This window comes from Elephas maximus, chromosome 16 (assembly GCF_024166365.1).
Source record: "Elephas maximus indicus isolate mEleMax1 chromosome 16, mEleMax1 primary haplotype, whole genome shotgun sequence".
In the NCBI taxonomy this organism is placed as follows: domain Eukaryota; kingdom Metazoa; phylum Chordata; class Mammalia; order Proboscidea; family Elephantidae; genus Elephas; species Elephas maximus.
This window is the reverse complement of record NC_064834.1, coordinates 76,838,897-76,857,687: the sequence shown is the minus strand read 5'-3', so window position 1 is coordinate 76,857,687 and position 18,791 is coordinate 76,838,897. Positions and strand designations below refer to the sequence as shown.

Below are 18,791 nucleotides of genomic sequence, written 5' to 3'. Positions count from 1 at the left end.
GCTCACCCCATTTGGATGCTAACTGCTAATGAGCACCCCCAGGCCAGGCCCAGATACCACCTCCTTGTTCCAGGACTGGAGCTTCAACACGGGCAATCACAGCTGGGCCTCACCCAGATGCCACCATGTGCGGGGCAGAGGCAAGTCCACATGTGCGAGGAGGGAGCCCCAGGCCTGGCGGTGGGTGCTCTGGGCAAGCTGGCGCTGTTGCTGGTTTTGCAGGTGTGACTGCAGTCTGGTCCAAGGGCCTACCCCGTGCATCGTCAGGCCCACCTACCATGCCTATGAGTCTCCTTAGCTAACCATTTGATAAGTCTGCCTTCCCTGGAAAGTGCACAAAGACATTGGAGGATGTCACAAGTGTCCACCGAGAGAGGTGTTGGCTGGGTGCCACTCTCAGGGCAGGCCACAGAACCCACTCACAGACCTCATGTAGCATGGGCACTCAGGCATGAATACAAATTCACCAAAGGGCGTTAAAAAAACATCCAGGCCTGGAAGAGTCCCGCCCTCCTGCCACTTTGCTGCTCAGAAAGCTCTTCTGCCCCAGAGCTGGACCAGCCAGGAATCCTGTCTTCCCCATCAGGGTGCTAAACACCTGGCCAAACCTTTATGCCCTTGAAGGTGACTGGGGTGCAACACAGCACCCAGTGAGCCTAAACAGAGTCCGCAACAAGACCAGTGTAATTTGCAAGGCAAGTGCAAAATGAAAATGCAAAGTCCTTTGTTAAACAATTATTTAAAATCTCAATCACCATGACGAGAAATGAAGTCCTGATACAGGCTACCACATGGATGAATTGTGGGAAGGTGGTGCTGAGTGAAAGAAGTCAGACACAAAAGGACAGATACTGAATGATCCCACTGTGTGAAATACTGGAATGGGAAACTGCATATAGACCAAGAAGGAGCCCCGGTGGCGCAATAGCTAAGCACTCGGCTGCTAAACAAAAGGTCAGAGATTCAAACCCACCAGCACCTCCGTGGTAGAAAAGACCTGGTGATCTGCTCCCGAAAAGATGGCACACAGCAACAACAATATAGAGACCAAGAGGTCCCTGGGTGGTGCAAACAGTTTGTGCTTGGCTACTAACTGAAAGGCCAGTGGTTCAAACTCACCCAATGCTGGTGAAAAGGAAAGGCCTGGAGATCTACTTCTGTAAAGATTACAGCCAAGAAAACTCTATGGAGCAGTTCTACTCTGTAACACGTGGGGCCGCCATGAGTCAGAATCAGCTCAACTGCAGTGGGTTTGGTTTTGGTTTTTTACAGAGATCAAAGTTGATTAATGGTAACCAGGGGCAGGTAGAAGGGGGAACGGGGACTCACTGCTTAGAGAACACGGAGCTCCTGTTAAAAGACACGGAGCAATTTAGAAACAAATACGGGTGACGGGTACACAGCCTGATGAACACAACTAATGTCACTGAACTGTACACATAAAGAATGCTGAAATGGCAAGTATCTGCTTACCTATATATTTACTACAATAAAAAAAAAAAATTCAAGATGGAGATTGCAGAGCTTTAAACTAAGCACGGCACCTTATATGCGCGGGTCCCCTCGGGACCACTCAGGTCACACACCTGTGGCACCCGCCCGCCCTGGTCCCCAAGGTTTCTCCTTCCAGGACTCGGCTGCCCTGTTCTACAAGGTCAATACTCTTCAGCAGAGCAACTGGGAGGCTCACGAGCATGTGATATTTTAACAGTCATTTCAATTGACTATAAAAATACAGCATCACATAGTAAAATTGCTTTTGCACCGTGGTAGAAATACTTAGCAAGAGATGAGAAATACTTAGCAAGAGGCTATAAAAACCTATTTGCTTGCTTATAGAGTTGCTGCTGAACAGGACAAAGGCAGAGGAGGATAAAGGGAAGCAGGAGAGACTCCATCTCAGAAAATGCCCACAACAGTGTGCCCGCCATGATACGCAGCAGGCAAGGTGTGTCAGGATTTTTTTTAATGTGCTGAGCAAAGCACAGGAAACCCTGGTGGCGTAGTGGTTAAGTCCTACAGCTGCTAACCAAAGAGTCGGCAGTTCAAATCCACCAGGCGCTCCTTGGAAACTCGATGGGGTAGTTCTACTCTGGAATCGACTCAATGGCAACGGGTTTGGTTTTTGGTTTGAGCAAAACACTGATCATCACTCCGCTCTTTCTGTTTGTCTGTTCCATTTTTAACTTTTGATGTTTCCATCAGATTTGACATCGGAAAACTCTCGTTTCCCTGCGATTCACCGCTGTTCCACCCGCCTCATCCACAGCGTGCCACTGAGACATGGGCACCCACTGAGAGTACAAAACACCCTCCCGCCAACACACATCGAGAAGAAGTTCCTCCCCTGTTATGGGCTGAACCGTGTCCCCCAAAGTCATGTGTTATAAATCCTAACCTCTATGCCTGTGGCTATAATCCTAATTGGAAACTGGTTGTCTTTGTTAATGAGAATTAGCATAGGGTGCCTCTTGAGTCAATCTCTTCTGAGATATAAAAAAGACTAAACAAGTAAACTATGATGCAGAGATGGGGGAAGAGAGATGCCAAGCCACAAAAAGATCATCCAGGAAAAGAAGCTCAGAAGAGACAAGGACCTTCCTCCAGAGCCGACACAGGGCCTTCCCCTAGAGCCAGCACCCTGAATTTGGACTTCTAGCCTCCTAAACTCTGAGAAAATAAATTCCTTTTTGTTAAAGCCACCTATTTATGGTATTTCTGTTATCACAGCACTAGATAACCATGACATACCCCAAAACAGTTCCCAAGAAAATCCCAACCACAAATGAGGGATACCCTACCCATACTTTTTCTATGAGGCCCTTACCCCACAGCCATTTGGCATGAAAGATCGGAGACTCTACCAACTGTGTCATCACCACCACCAGCAACAACACCACCACCACCATCACCACCTATAACAACACTACTACCACCATCACCTCCACCACCATCACCACCTATAACACTACCACCACCACCATGACTATCATCATCACCACCTACAACATCACCTCTACCATCACCAACTGTAACAACACCACCACCACCACCATCACCACCTATAACACCACTACCACCACCAGCATTACAACTATCACTGCCACCACCTACAATATCACCTCCACCACCATCACCACCTGTAACACCACCAAGACCACTATCACCATCATGACCTACATCACCTCCACCACTATCACCACCTATAACACTGCCACCACCATCACCTCCACCACCACCAACGCCACCACTACCACCATTACCACTATCACCATCACCACCTACAACTCTACCACCATCACCACCTACAACAACACTACCACTACCACTGCCACCACCACTATCACCACCACCAACACCACCACTACCACCACCATCACCACCGACAACATCACTATCACTACCATCACCATCATCATAGTAATGATCATAGTTAACCTTCATTCCACACTTACTGAGACCAGGCACTCCACTAAACACTTCATGCATTTCCTCATTCGATCCCATGTCAACTCTATGAAGGGGGTGTTCCCATTTCCACACAGAAAGACTGAGGCGAATAACAGGAGGAAGGAGGGTGTGCTGGCTGACCCACTGCAGGGCATCATGGGACCTGGAGCTGTGAGAACAGCCCTCCCTGGCACGCTCTGCCCTCTCAGACAAAGAGTAACTATGCCATTGCTTCCACAACAAAGGCTTCAGAGTCCCTCTCTCTACAACCAATGCCCTTTGCTTCAAAGGGGCTGTGACAATTGTAGACAGTGTCAAAGTCCCCATTCCCTGACTCCAGAAAGTCCTTGAGACACGATGAAAGGACAGCTCCATCAATCCCATGAAGGGAGCCACAGTCCAGAGGACAGGCTGCCTTTCCATCTCAACTCCAGGGTCCACTCACCCGAGACCACACAGTGAAGTCAGGCCAGCAAACGGGGTATGTTCACCACCCAACACCCTGGTAAGCACCCGGGGGTAGATGGACTTTAACAAGACAGAATTCCTACACCCCAAAGAGCTCACGATCTCCAACAACTTCCTGTAAGCCCGAAGGGCAGACACAAGTGACACAGATAAGCTCTGATGGAACTCTAATTGAAGTCAAAAAGAAACGATTCCAACTCACGGAGGCCCCATGTGTGTCAGAGTAGAACTGTGCTCCATAGGTTTTCAACACCTGGGGTTTTGTTCAGAAGTAGAATGCCAGGTCTTTCTTCCCAGGCACCTCTAAGCAAACTTGAACCTCCAACCTTTCAGTCAGCAGCCAAGCGCGTTAACCATTTGTACCACCACATAACCCCATCCACTGCCATAGAGTCGATTCCGACTCACAGTGACCCTGTAGGACAGAGCAGAACCACCCCATTGGGTTTCCAAGGCTGCAATCTTTATGGAAGCAGAATGTCACATCTTTCTCCTGTGGAGCAGCTGGTGGGTTTGAACTACCGACCTTTAGGTTAGCAGCCAAGTGCTTACCCACCAAACCACCAGGACTCCTTTGCGTCACCCAGGGACTCCAACTGGAAGCCAGGCCTCCAAATAATTGTGCAACTATCAATAACTGTAAGGACAGCAGCTAAAGCCTTACTGATGAAGGAGCCAAGCTGAAAGGTCCTCAAGGATTACCTAATTTAAATATCAACAACCTTACAAGGGAGGTGATTCTATCATTATCCCCATTTCACGGGTGAAGAAACTGAGGCATAGAGATCTTAAGTTGCCTGCTCAAAGTCATGGGTGTAGAAAGTGGGAAAAATCAGGTTTGGGGGCCAGGCAGTCGGAATCCATTCCACGCGGCCCTAACCACTACACTGCCTGGCTACATGACACAGGGCCATGTGCTCTGCACGGCAGAAGGACACAGCTTTTCCTCCCTGGCTCCTCTCCCACTGTCAGTCCTTGAATAGGTCTCATAAAACCATGCAGAAAGATGTCAAAACAAAAGTCACACAAAATAGCATCTAGTATCACACCAGGACTGTCACAGCTAAACCTTGCCACAAAGTTCTTTTTGGGTGAAATGTTCTCGAGAAATCGTTTTCCCCTCCAGCATTCATCAAACTCCCCATTCTTCTGTCTGGCATGAATTTAGAGTTCTAGTGCAGATGGGACATTCAACACCCCGTGCTCACATCAGGCCCGGAGATACATCGGCGCCCCAGCTGTACCCCTGCTCCTCTGAGATAAAACAGGAGCTACTGATGCCCTGAGGCAAGAGGGGGTTCACAAGAACAGATCCCATACAGGTATACCCCTCCCCTCACCGGCCCACCTGTTCCGGTCCACCCATGGACAATTGGAAGGGTGCTCACTGAGCAAGGGTATGACCACCCCAAGGGGGCGCCCTTCTTTAATTCCCAAAGGCAGCACATGGCCCAGGGGCCCTACTGTGGCTCCCACCTTCCTGACTCAGCAGGGCTACATGAGGGCAGGAGGGGTGTAAAGCCCATGTCCCCAAAGCCCAGCACCCAGAGCCCACATAATAGGCATCTTCAGGGACCAAACTGAGACTGGTCAGCACTCAAGCCCGAGAGGGAAACAGAGTGCCAGGCAGGGGGCAGAGATGGGGTCCACCTGGGTAAGGAAGACCTTCCCTACACCCTTCAGGACCTGCCTCATCACCTGGGAAGGGTGGGCCAGATCCAGAAGAGTATTCCAGGGCCAGGGCCTGGGTAACACGAAGGGTTTGGACTCAGCAGTTACCGAGACGCTGGGCACACACCAGCTGCCGCTGGCCTTCCTCCTGGCCCCGGCACACCCTACCCCTCGCTTACGGCCTCCTGAGGCCGGTGGTGAAGCTCAAGTCAGGTGGCACGTGCCAAGCCTCGGCACACAGTCCCTACCCCAGGACAGGGGCCCGAGGTGGGTCAAGTTTCCCTTCTGAGGGAGCGCTGGCCAAGAGGAGCTCAGACGCCTTTCCAGGGACAAGAAGTGTGAGGTCAATCTTAGCTGCACTGCTGGACTCAGGAGTCCCGGGATTCTCAAGAGGCTAAAATCATAAGCCACCACCAGCTACCACCGAGCCAGTTCCAACTCCTGCTGCCCCCAAGTGTGCAGAGTTGAACTGTGCTCCACAGGGTTTCGGTGGTTGGCACCTTCTTCCTGGGTGCCTCTGGGTAGACTCAACCCTCCGATCGCTTGGTTAGCCACCGAAGGTGTTAACCGTTTGCACCACCCAGGGACTCCTCCTAGGAAACAGCAACCTTAGAAATACCCACCACCAGGGGATCTTCCAGACTTACCCGTGCCATGGAGCCTTCTGAGAGCCCTGCTCATGTAGGAAAGGTTTAGCCAGACACCATCCCCAGGCTTATGCTGGGCACCAGTCTCTCTTAAGTCTGGCTGAGCCAAGCTACATGTGGGGGACAGGCTGGGCAGGGCAGGATTTGACCCACACTCTGCCCAGATCTGCTTCACAACCAGGCCAGCGCGTCAGGACTCACAGCCTGCACCCTGATCCCCCGACTCAGCTCCAGCACACTTGCGGTCCGTCACCCAGCTCTCCTCTCTCTCCCCCAGGCACCCCTTTTCCCAGTCCTACTAGGCAAGTTCCCTCCTATTCACCCCCAAATACAGCTCACATATCACCCCACCCAGATGGCACCCCCTCCTCCGGCCTCTGCTCAGAGCCTGGCTGGGTCCCTGGTGCAGTAACACCTGCCCACTGGTCTCTCTGCGAGCTCCTGGGTAGTGCTCGGCCAGGCTGCTCTCTGAACCCCAGGCTGAGACCTACCCCAGGCACGAGGCAGGTCCTGGGAAGCTCAAGCTGATCAGTGGCTTCTGTGTCAGCCCCATTTTCCTGACAAACACCTAGGTGGCTTGCTTGAGTTCACAGTGATGGGGACCGTGACCCAATCTTCCCACTGAAGCGGGCTTACCATTCACAGTTGCGGTTGGGGTCTGGCAATACTGCCACAAAGGCCCAGATGAGGGGTCAGAAACAGACTCAGTCCTTCCCAAGCAGGGCTGATTGCTCACAGTATAACGCAGCAACAGCTTCCTGAATCACAGGCAAGGCGGTGTGGAGAAGCATTACCCGCACGCAGCCCTCCTTCTGTAGGACTGCAGGTCCCAGACACCAGCACCACCCTCCACACCCAGGCCTCTCCCACAACCAACTAGTCACCACAGCAGTCACTGCCTCCCAAGGGTCCTCAAGCCCATCCACTTGCCCCACTACGGGCCTCCATCGACTCCTCTCCTTCCCCCACGACGGGCCACCACCGACTCCTCTCCTTCCCCCACGACGGGCCTCCACCGACTCCTCTCCTTCCCCCACGACGGGCCTCCACCGACTCCTCTCCTTCCCCCACTACGGGCCTCCACCGACTCCTCTCCTTCCCCCGCTACTGGCCACCACCGACTCCTCTCCTTCCCCCGCTACGGGCCACCACCGACTCCTCTCCTTCCCCCGCTACGGGCCACCACCGACTCCTCTCCTTCCCCCGCTACGGGCCACCACCGACTCCTCTCCTTCCCCCACGACGGGCCTCCACCGACTCCTCTCCTTCCCCCGCTACGGGCCTCCACCGACTCCTCTCCTTCCCCCGCTACGGGCCTCCACCGACTCCTCTCCTTCCCCCGCTACTGGCCACCACCGACTCCTCTCCTTCCCCCGCTACGGGCCACCACCGACTCCTCTCCTTCCCCCGCTACGGGCCACCACCGACTCCTCTCCTTCCCCCACGACGGGCCTCCACCGACTCCTCTCCTTCCCCCACGACGGGCCTCCACCGACTCCTCTCCTTCCCCCACGACGGGCCACCACCGACTCCTCTCCTTCCCCCACGACAGGCCTCCACCGACTCCTCTCCTTCCCCCGCTACGGGCCTCCACCGACTCCTCTCCTTCCCCCACGACGGGCCACCACCGACTCCTCTCCTTCCCCCGCTACGGGCCACCACCGACTCCTCTCCTTCCCCCGCTACGGGCCTCCATCGACTCCTCTCCTTCCCCCACGACGGGCCACCATCGACTCCTCTCCTTCCCCCGCTACGGGCCTCCACCGACTCCTCTCCTTCCCCCACGACGGGCCTCCACCGACTCCTCTCCTTCCCCCACTACGGGCCTCCACCGACTCCTCTCCTTCCCCCACGACGGGCCACCACCGACTCCTCTCCTTCCCCCGCTACGGGCCTCCATCGACTCCTCTCCTTCCCCCACGATGGGCCTCCACCGACTCCTCTCCTTCCCCCGCTACGGGCCTCCACCGACTCCTCTCCTTCCCCCACGACGGGCCACCATCGACTCCTCTCCTTCCCCCGCTACGGGCCTCCACCGACTCCTCTCCTTCCCCCACGACGGGCCTCCACCGACTCCTCTCCTTCCCCCACTACGGGCCTCCACCGACTCCTCTCCTTCCCCCACGACGGGCCACCACCGACTCCTCTCCTTCCCCCACGACGGGCCTCCACCGACTCCTCTCCTTCCCCCACTACGGGCCTCCACCGACTCCTCTCCTTCCCCCGCTACTGGCCACCACCGACTCCTCTCCTTCCCCCGCTACGGGCCACCACCGACTCCTCTCCTTCCCCCGCTACGGGCCACCACCGACTCCTCTCCTTCCCCCGCTACGGGCCTCCATCGACTCCTCTCCTTCCCCCACGATGGGCCTCCACCGACTCCTCTCCTTCCCCCACTACGGGCCTCCACCGACTCCTCTCCTTCCCCCACGACGGGCCACCACCGACTCCTCTCCTTCCCCCACGACGGGCCTCCACCGACTCCTCTCCTTCCCCCACTACGGGCCTCCACCGACTCCTCTCCTTCCCCCGCTACTGGCCACCACCGACTCCTCTCCTTCCCCCGCTACGGGCCACCACCGACTCCTCTCCTTCCCCCACGACGGGCCTCCACCGACTCCTCTCCTTCCCCCGCTACTGGCCACCACCGACTCCTCTCCTTCCCCCGCTACGGGCCACCACCGACTCCTCTCCTTCCCCCGCTACGGGCCTCCATCGACTCCTCTCCTTCCCCCACGACGGGCCACCACCGACTCCTCTCCTTCCCCCACGACGGGCCACCACCGACTCCTCTCCTTCCCCCGCTACGGGCCACCACCGACTCCTCTCCTTCCCCCGCTACGGGCCTCCATCGACTCCTCTCCTTCCCCCACGACGGGCCACCACCGACTCCTCTCCTTCCCCCACGACGGGCCTCCACCGACTCCTCTCCTTCCCCCGCTACGGGCCTCCACCGACTCCTCTCCTTCCCCCACGACGGGCCACCACCGACTCCTCTCCTTCCCCCGCTACGGGCCACCACCGACTCCTCTCCTTCCCCCACTACGGGCCACCACCGACTCCTCTCCTTCCCCCGCTACGGGCCTCCACCGACTCCTCTCCTTCCCCCACGACGGGCCTCCACCGACTCCTCTCCTTCCCCCACGACGGGCCACCACCGACTCCTCTCCTTCCCCCGCTACGGGCCTCCACCGACTCCTCTCCTTCCCCCACGACGGGCCTCCACCGACTCCTCTCCTTCCCCCGCTACGGGCCACCACCGACTCCTCTCCTTCCCCCGCTACGGGCCTCCATCGACTCCTCTCCTTCCCCCACGACGGGCCACCATCGACTCCTCTCCTTCCCCCTCCACTTTCTCAAGCCGCTGCCCACACGGCTAACAACACCTGGACGTACCACTCTCCACTTTACAACATCACACGAACACCCCTGCCTCTGGGCCTTCCGCTATATCCACACTGCTGCTGCCACGTTCTTCATTTCATCAACTCGTACATACTCTTCAAGTCAGTGTCCCCGGATGATGCAAACGCTAAACGCGCTTGGCTGCTAACCAAAAGGTTGGGAGTTTGAGTCCACCCAGAGGCACCTTGGAAGAAAGGCCTGGCAATCTACTTCTAAAAAATCCACCATTGAAAATCCTGTGGAGCACGGTTCTACTCTGACATGCGTGCGTGGTAGCCCCATGGTTCAGAGTTGACTCAATAGCAAGCGGTTATTCTTCAAGTCACCCACAAAGATGTCACTTCTTCCAGGAAGCCTCCCTTGATTACACATTCTCCCTCTTACTATTCACCACCCTGTCTTGTCACTTCTACTTACTTCCCTGTCTCCCAACCATATCTACCCCAGCCCACATTAGAGCAACCAACATTTTGTAGGTACCCAGTCAATATCACAAATGTACGAATTTAGCCAAAACCCACTAAATGAGTAGCCTTTATTATATATATTATAATAACATATAAGCCCTTATTAGGTGCCAGCATATACTAACTCGTTTAATCATCTCATCAGATTTATATCATACATTCTAGTATTATCCTCATTTTACAGAGGAACAAACTGAGCCACTGAGAGGTTAATCACGCTGCCAGCTAGTAGCAGCGGAGATGGGATTTGATCCCAGACAGTCTGGCTCCATGGACTGTGGAGAAAACTCAGCCCTTCAAAGAGAGCAGGGCAGACAGGTCCAAAGAAGCTCTTAAGCCTTTTATTTCATTTTATTTTTTTGCCTTGTTTGTTTTTAATGATCGCTTCTAGATTAAAAAGAAAAGGAAATCAATATGATTTAGACTGGTAATTAAACTCACAAGCGCTCATACCAAAACGATCTATATTGAGGTTGTGAACCACAGTTTACTTAAGAATTTTCTGGAAAGAAGCATTCGGTGAACAAATGCCCAGACAGAGGAATCATTACCGAGTCCCTACTTTCCATTAGCAGCTTCCCGAAAGGACAGATCATGGCTCTCTTTTAATGAGTTTTTGTAATGTTGAGTGTATTTACAGTAAAAATAAACAAAATGATGTTCTCTGCCTCATCATAGGGCCCAGGTTCGCAAGAAATGGCAGATCCCTGGAGGCCGCTCACTCCATTAGGGCAACTTCTTGCAAATCGAAAATAAGCAGCAGCTTCACCCATGGCGCCTTTGTTCTAACGCTTAGAGGTCTTTTCAGATTTACTTCTGCTGTAACGTCAGGCAACCAGTTCCCAAATGAGTCCAGGGCTCAGCTTCAACCTGGAGCTAAAAGGGAGCTTCATACCACTGAAGCCAAAGAAGGGAGAGGGGTTGAGCCCATCTCCTCCTGGTGCCATCACCCAGGAATGAGCCAACATCACGGAATGCCAGCACACACTCAGTACCCTCCCGGCCCTCCTCACCATACAAGCTGACCACCCATGGAACAGAACCCTGGGGACAAAGCAGCTTAAAAGTCATACGGCAACAACAGGCAACATTATCTTCATGTGGGTTTGAGCCTGCAAGCGCAGTCTCATCAGACACAGCCATGTTTTCCAAGAAAAGTAATTACATACTACTTGGTCAGACAAAACCTACAAATCTATAAGTTCTGTTTGACTATGGCTTTCCAACTTTTTTTGTGTGTGTGGTGAGTTGGTTAGTTGGCTGGTTGGTTGGTTGGTTTTGTTTTGGTTTTGCTCTTGTGTTTTAAAGAACCACTAGAATCCCGACTAGTGAAAAATCTCCTCAGGATTTAGATATCTGCAAACTATCCACAAAGCATAATCCCCTTTATATGTTTATCCCTGGGTGGTGCAAACACTTTGTATTCAGCTACGACCATAAGGTTAATAGTTTGAATCCACCCAGAAGCACCACAGGAAAAAGGCCCAGAGATCTACTTCCATTGAAAACCCTACGGAGCAGAGTTCTACTCTGACACACAGGGGTTCACCGTGAGTCAGAAGCCATCGACAGTAATGGATTTATACAGGACGGCATTTCCTTTCTGGACCACAGAACACACCCCATCAAACTTTCTCTCCTTCCTCCCTGTCCACCAGATACCAATAAAAACAGTCTGCAGAGAAGTTTAATAGCTGAAATGTCCTCTGGTCAGATTGTAGGGCAGATAAACCAATCAAGTAAATTTTATGAAGAATGTCATCCTCCCAGACAATGACCCAACAGATTACTCCGGAGCAGTGGGCCCTGAAACACTGTGATGAAAAACATAAATGCTACAGCTGATAATTACCTTGGTTGTTTATCCATCTGTTTGCTTTCTCACATATGTGGATCATGATTACATTTAATCACTCTCAAAAGAATTATCTTGGTGAGATTACACAGCCACATAACAGAGTCGACTGTAATTCAATAGACACTTTTGATTTCCCTGATAAGATAAAGAATCAGCCATTACTATTGCAATGGCGACTCCAGTTCTCGCCAATCTGATTGAAATTTTACTTGATACACTGATTACACCAACTGCGGCCAACTACAGAAGTAGACACTTGGTTTCCTAGGAGTGAGTACCAGTAGTTTCATATAAAATAGGTACTTTGAAAAATTATATTGAGTATGAAATGCCTCAGATTCCACTGTTACATAATTTGGAAAACCACCCCGGTTTGAAAGAATAAGCAGAACGGTTGTATGAAGACCTGGAGTTAGAAAACCAAAAGGGTATTTCTCAAGCCAAAAGAACTGAAGAAAAAATTCAAGTCTTGAGCTGCAGTCCTGTAAGATTCTAGGGGTGAAATACTGAACAACGCAGGAAGCATCAAAAGAAGATGGGAGGAATACACAGTCACTGTACCAAAAAGAAATGGTCAAAATTCAACCATTTCAGGAGGCAGCATATGATCAAGAACCTACGGTACTGAAGGAAGAAGTCCAAGCTGCACCGAAGGAATTGGAGAAAAACAAGGCTCCAGGAATGGACAGAATACCAACTGGGATGTTTCAACAAACGGATGCAACACTGCAAGTATCCACTCATCTATGCCAAGAAATTTGGAAGACAGCTACCTGGCTGGAAGAGATGCATATCTGTGCCCATTCTAAAGAAAGGTGATCCAACAGAAGGAGGAAATTATCAAACAATATCATTAATATCACACGCAAGTAAAACTTTGCTGAAGATAATTTAAAAACGGTTGCACCGATACATTGACAGCGAACTGCCAGAAATTCAGGACAGATTCAGAAAAGGACATGGAACAAGACATATCATTGCTGATGTCAGATGGATTTTGGCTGAAAGCAGAGAATACTGAAAAAATGTTTACCTATATTTTATTGACTATGCAAATGCATTTGCCTGTGTGGATCTTAACAAGTTATGGATAACATTGCGAAGAACGGGAATTCCATTAACACTTAATTGTGCTCATGAAGAATCTGTACATAGATTAAGAGGCAGTTGTTCAAACAGAACAAGGGGATACTTTGTGGTTTAAAGTCAGGAAAGGTGTGCGTCATGGTTATATCTTTTCACCATACTTATTCAATCTTTACACTGAACAAATATAATCCAAGAAACTGGACTATATGAAGAAGGTATATATCAGGATTGGAGGAAGACTCATTAACAACCTGCAATATGCAGATGACACAACCTTGCTTGCTGAAAGTCAAGAGAACTTGAAGCACTTATGAAGATCAAAGACTATAGCCTTCAGTATGGATTACACCTCAACATAAAGAAAACAAATGTCTTCACAACTGGACCAAGAAACAACATCATGATAAACAGAGAAAAGGTTGAAGTTGTCAAGGATTTCATTTTACTTGGACTCACAGTCAATGCCCATAGAAGCAGCAGTCAAGAAATTAAACGACATACTGCATTGGGCAAATCTGCTGCAAAAGACCTCTTTAAAGTGTTCAGAAGCAAAGACGTCACTTTTCTTGTCTAGATGCAGGGTGCTCCATGGGGGCAGGTCCAGATTGGGAGTAAACCCATTGCCATCGAGTCAATTCTGACTCATAGTGACCCTATAGGACAGAGTAGAACTGCCCCATAGAGTTTCCAAGGAGTGCCTGGTGGATTCGAACTGCTGACCTTCTGATTAGCAGCTGTAGTTCTTAACCACTATGCCACCAGGGTTTCCAAGTAGAGCCATTATAACCTCCAACTTCCTGCCCTTCTCCTGCCAGTTGCACAAACTTAACACAGAGGAGCATTTTCTAGAAAAAAACACATGGTCAATGGATAAACAAAATGTGGTACATCCATGCAATGGAGTATTACTCAGCCATACAGAGAAATGAAGTCCTGATGCATGCTAAGATATGATGAACCTTGAAAACATCACACTGAGCAAATAAGTCAATCGCAAAAGGACAAATACTATATGATTCCACTTATATGAAATTAGCAAACACATAGAAATCAAAGATTATTAGTGGTTACCAGGGGTGGGAGAGAGGGAGAAAGTGGAATTTTGCACTTAGGGGGCACTGAGTTTATGGTAATGATGGTGGAATTATTTGTTAAGAGATACCAATAACAGTTACACAATCAAATAATATAATCAATGTCACTGAACTGTACGTGTAGAAACTGTTGGAGGGAAAAAACACTAAAACACACAATCACTAAGCAGAAACTAATGAAACAGGAATATTACAACTAGTCTTTGAACTTCATGGACTTCTTAAAAATCTAGATGAACATCAGCAAATCTCAACGGAGGGTTTTTGTATGGCTAAGATGTCACAGTTAATGTCTCAATGAGAAGGTTTCATACTTTTCATAATCCTTATGCTCACCTTGCCCATAAGGGTTCCATCAAGTAGGTGAGATAAAAAAAAAAAAATAAGAGCCCATAAATCCCAAAAAGGCTGTGACAAGCCATGATACTGAGCCATGCACAAAGTCAGACTCACAGCAGGTAGAAAAATAGATAAAATTGACACCCATCTTTTAAACATGGAAAAAAAAAAAAGGTGCAATCTGGATTGAAAGTGGCTGCCTGGCCTTGCTCCGATTTACTGCTTCACATTCAGTATCAGCATTTTTTTTTTTTTTTTTAAAGATAAAGTTAAAATTCATCTTCTGGTATTTGTGGAATTTATCAGGTTTGGATCCTAAATGGCCAAGCATTATGATTGGGAAAAAGGATCAAATGGTGCGTGGTGCCTAGTGGGAGCTGGGAGTCTGAGGCAGAGCCACCTGTGTGTAACGGGATGGCCCCACGATGCGTAAGCCACACTCAAAGTTACTACTCAGATTACATGCCTTTCACACACAGGCATTGCTGACTTTCAGCTTCCATATGCCCCTTGTCAGAAGCACACGTGACGAGGCAGGCGTCAGGCTGGTTTGGAGCAGGGTCCTCCACCTTGCCTACCCCTGACACCTCTAAGAGAAATCCTGAAGGAAGGACAGCATTGTTTCTGCCATGTGGTGCTTCTTACAGGAATGGCATCACCTAACAGGTGAGGTGTGGGCCTGAGATGGAAGACAGGTGTTGACATTCACTGCCCCACAGCACAAACAGCAACCGTCTTCATTGGCAACATCCACTCCCCCAAAATAAAGTCATGTTTTTAGTTCGACACACCTTGTGCAAGAGCTACAAATCCCAGTACCACACCCCCCGCCCCCCAGAGTTCCACCCAGGCCCCAGTCATTCCCATTTTTGCTTTATTAAGATCCAAAAAGCCATTTCCCCTTACTTGTTCTTCTGACTTCTAAGAGATGCAACTGTCAGCCCAGCAAGTCAAGAGTTAGAAAAGCTGTACTTTCCAGGATGGAAGCTTCCTGATGTCCAGATAGGGGAGTTCATTTGTCACTGCTCTGTGCCGCCCAGGCCTGTCCTGTCATCCGTAATAGGAAAGAATTGTCACTCCAGAGCACACTCGCTCCAGGTACCAGACTGAGCCCAGGTTAGCAGTCTACCACGTGCTTCACAACCCTTGGTGAGATGTTTATATTGGAATGTTCCCAACTGACAGCTGTCATGCATCGAGCACACTCACCACATGGCAGGCACTGTTTCCATATTTTACATACATTAGCTCATATCATCCTCACCATGATCCTATGCGACAGGTTCCTAATCACACTGCATGCAGGGATGAAGGACTGAAACTTGCAACTCTACTAGCTACTTAACTGGTGTCTTAGTTATCTATTGTTGCTGTTGTTAGGTGCCACTGAGTCGCTTCCAACTCATAGCTACCCTATACACAACAGAACGAAACATTGCCCGGTCCTGTGCCATCCTGACAATCCTTGTTATGCTTGAGCCCACTGTTGCAGCCACTGTGCCAAACCATCTCATTGAGGATCTTCCTCTTTCTTGATGACCCTCCACTTTACCAAGCATGACATCCTTCTCCACGGACCGATCCCACCTGATAGCATGTCTAAAGAATGTGAGACGTAGTCTCGCCATCCTTGCTCCTAAGGAGCATTCTTGTTGTACTTCTTCCAAGGAAGATTTGTTCGTTCTTCTGGCATTCCACGGTATATTCAATATTCTTCGCCAACACCACAATTCAAAGGTGTCAATTCCTCTTTGGTCTTCCTTATTCATCGTCCAGGTTTCGCATGCATGTGAGGTGATTGAAAACAACACCATGGCTTGGGTCAGGCGCACCTCAGTCTTCAAGGTGACATCTTTGCTTTTCAGCACTTTAAAGAGGTCCTTTTTTTTTTTGCAGCTGACTTGACCAATGCAATGCGTCGTTTGATTCCTTGACTGCAGCTTCCATGGCTGTTGATGGCGGATCCAAGCAAAATGAAACCCTTGACTTCAATCTTTTCTCCATTTATCATGATGTTGCTTGTTGGTCCAGTTGTGATGATTTTTGTTTTCTTTATGTTGAGGTGTAATTCATACTGAAGGCTGTGGTCTTTGATCTTTATCAATAAGCACTTCAAGTTCTCTTGACTTTCAGCAAGCAAGGTTGTGTCATCTGCATAACGTAGGTTGTTACAGAGTCTTCCTCCCATTCTGATGCCCCGTTCTTCCTCATATAGTCCAGCGTCTCAGATTATTTGCTCAGCATAAAGATTGAATAAGTAGGGTGAAAGGATACAACCCTGACGCACACGTTTCCTGACTTTAAACCAATCATTATCAGCTTGTTCTGTCCAAACAACTGCCTCTTGATCTATGTACAGGTTTCTCATGAGTACAATTAACCGTTCTGGAATTCCCATTCTTCTTACTGTTATCCATAATTTGTTATGATCCACAGTCGAATGCCTTTGCGTAGTCAATAAAACACATGTGAACATCCTTCTGGTATTCTCAGCTTTCAGCCAGGATCCATCTGACATCAGCAATGATATCCCTGGTTCCACGTCCTCTTCTGAATCCAGCTTGAATTTCTGGCAGTTCCCTGTCGATATACTGCTGCAGACACTTTTGACTCATCTTCAGCAAAATTTTACTTGCATGTGACATTAATGATATTGTTGGATAATTTCTGCATTCGGTTGGATCTCCTTTCTTGGGAATAAGCATAAATATGGATTTCTTCAAATCCGTTGGTCAGGTAACTATCTTCCAAGTTTCTTTATATAGACTAGTGAGCTCTGCCAGTGCTACATCCATTTGTTGAAACATCTCAGTTGGTATTCCATCAATTCCTAGATCCTTGGTTTTCAACAAGCCTTCAGTGCAGCTTGAACTTCTTCCTTCACTACCACCGGTTCCTGATCACATGCTACCTGTTGAAATGGCTGAATGTAAACCAGTTCTTTTTGGTATACTGACTCTGTGTATTCCCTCCATCTTCTTTCTCGATGCTTCTTGCGTCATTTAATATTTTCCCCGTAGAAGCCTTCACTATTGCAACTGGAGGCTTGAATTTTTTCTTCAGTTCTTTCAGCTTGAGAAATGCCGAAGGTATTCTTCCCTTTTGGTTTTCTATCTCCAGCTCTTTGCACATGTTATTATTCTTCTCGAGCTGCCCTTTGAAATATTCTGTTCACCTCTTTTACGTCATCATTTCTTCCTTTCACTTTAGCTACTCAATGTTCAAGAGTAGCTTTCAGAGTCTCATTCTGACATCCATGTTGATCTTTTCTTCCTCTCCTGTCTTTTAAAGACCTATTGTTTTCTTCATGTATGATGTCTTTGAAATCATTCCACAACTCATCTGGTCTTTGGTCACTAGTGTTCAACATGTCAAATCTGTTCTTGAGATGGTCTCTAAATTCAGGTGGGATATACCCAAGGATGTACTTTGGCTCTCTTGAACTTGTTCTAATTTTCTTCAGCTTCAACTTGAACTTGCATATGAGCAACTGGTAGTCTGTTCCTCTGTTGGCCCCTGGCCTTGTTCTGACTGATGATATTGAGTTTTTCCATTGTCTCTTTCCACAAATGCAGTTGATTTGATTCCTGTGTACTCCATCTGGTGAGGTCCATGTGCAGAGTTGCCGTTTATGTTGTTGAAAAAAGGTATTTGCAATAAAGAAGTCATTGGTCTTGCAAAATTCTATCATGCAATCTCCGCTATCGTTTCTATCACCCAGGCCATATTTTTCAACTACTGATCCATCTTCATTTCCAACTTTCGAATTCCAGTCACCAGTAATTATCAATGCATCCTGACCGCATATTTGATCAATTTCAGACTGCAGAAGAGTTGGTAAAAATCATCAATTTCTTCATCTTCAGCCTCAGTGGTTGATGGGCAAATTTGAATAATAGTCATATCAACTGGTCTTCCTTGCAGGTGTATGGATATTATCCTATCACTGACAGCACAGTACTTCAGGATAGATCTTGAAATGTTCCTTTTGACAATGAATGCAACACCATTTCTCTTCAAGTTGTCATTCCCAGCATAGTAGACCACTTTCAATTTTCCTAGATTCATACTTCGTACATTCCATGTTCCAATTATTAATGGATGTTTTTACAGCTGTTTCTTCTCATTTTGAGTTGTGCCACATCAGCAAATGAAGGTCCCAAAAGCTTGACTCCACCCACATCACTAAGGTCAACTCTACTTTAAGGAGGCAGTTCTTCTCTAGTTGTATTTTGAGTGCCTTTCAACCTGGGGGCTCATCTTCCAGCACTATATCAGACAAAGTTCTGCTGCTATTCATGAG

The 18,791-nt window shown here is 49.1% G+C and overlaps 2 protein-coding genes across 3 annotated transcripts in view; one reads left to right on the top strand and one right to left on the bottom strand.

Moving 5' to 3' along the window:
* Positions 1-18,791, bottom strand: part of DOCK1 (dedicator of cytokinesis 1) — a 540,104-nt gene that overhangs the window by 494,758 nt on the left and 26,555 nt on the right. The window lies entirely within an intron of this gene.
* On the top strand, positions 151-9,616 carry LOC126059410 (uncharacterized). Its single transcript, XM_049855109.1, has 3 exons — positions 151-222; positions 6,514-6,644; positions 7,096-9,616. Exons 1-3 carry the CDS (start codon positions 151-153, stop codon positions 9,614-9,616), a joined length of 2,724 nt encoding a protein of 907 aa, XP_049711066.1.

What these genes read in the sequence shown, in the direction of transcription:
- LOC126059410 (XM_049855109.1), top strand. Translation starts at nt 151, where the DNA reads ATGTGCGAGGAGGGAGCCCCAGGCCTGGCGGTGGGTGCTCTGGGCAAG. An exon ending in CGCTGTTGCTGGTTTTGCAG is followed by an intron (nt 223 to 6,513) that starts GTGTGACTGCAG and finishes TCTCTCCCCCAG; the next exon opens with GCACCCCTTTTCCCAGTCCT. An exon ending in CTGGCTGGGTCCCTGGTGCA is followed by an intron (nt 6,645 to 7,095) that starts GTAACACCTGCC and finishes CTCCACACCCAG; the next exon opens with GCCTCTCCCACAACCAACTA.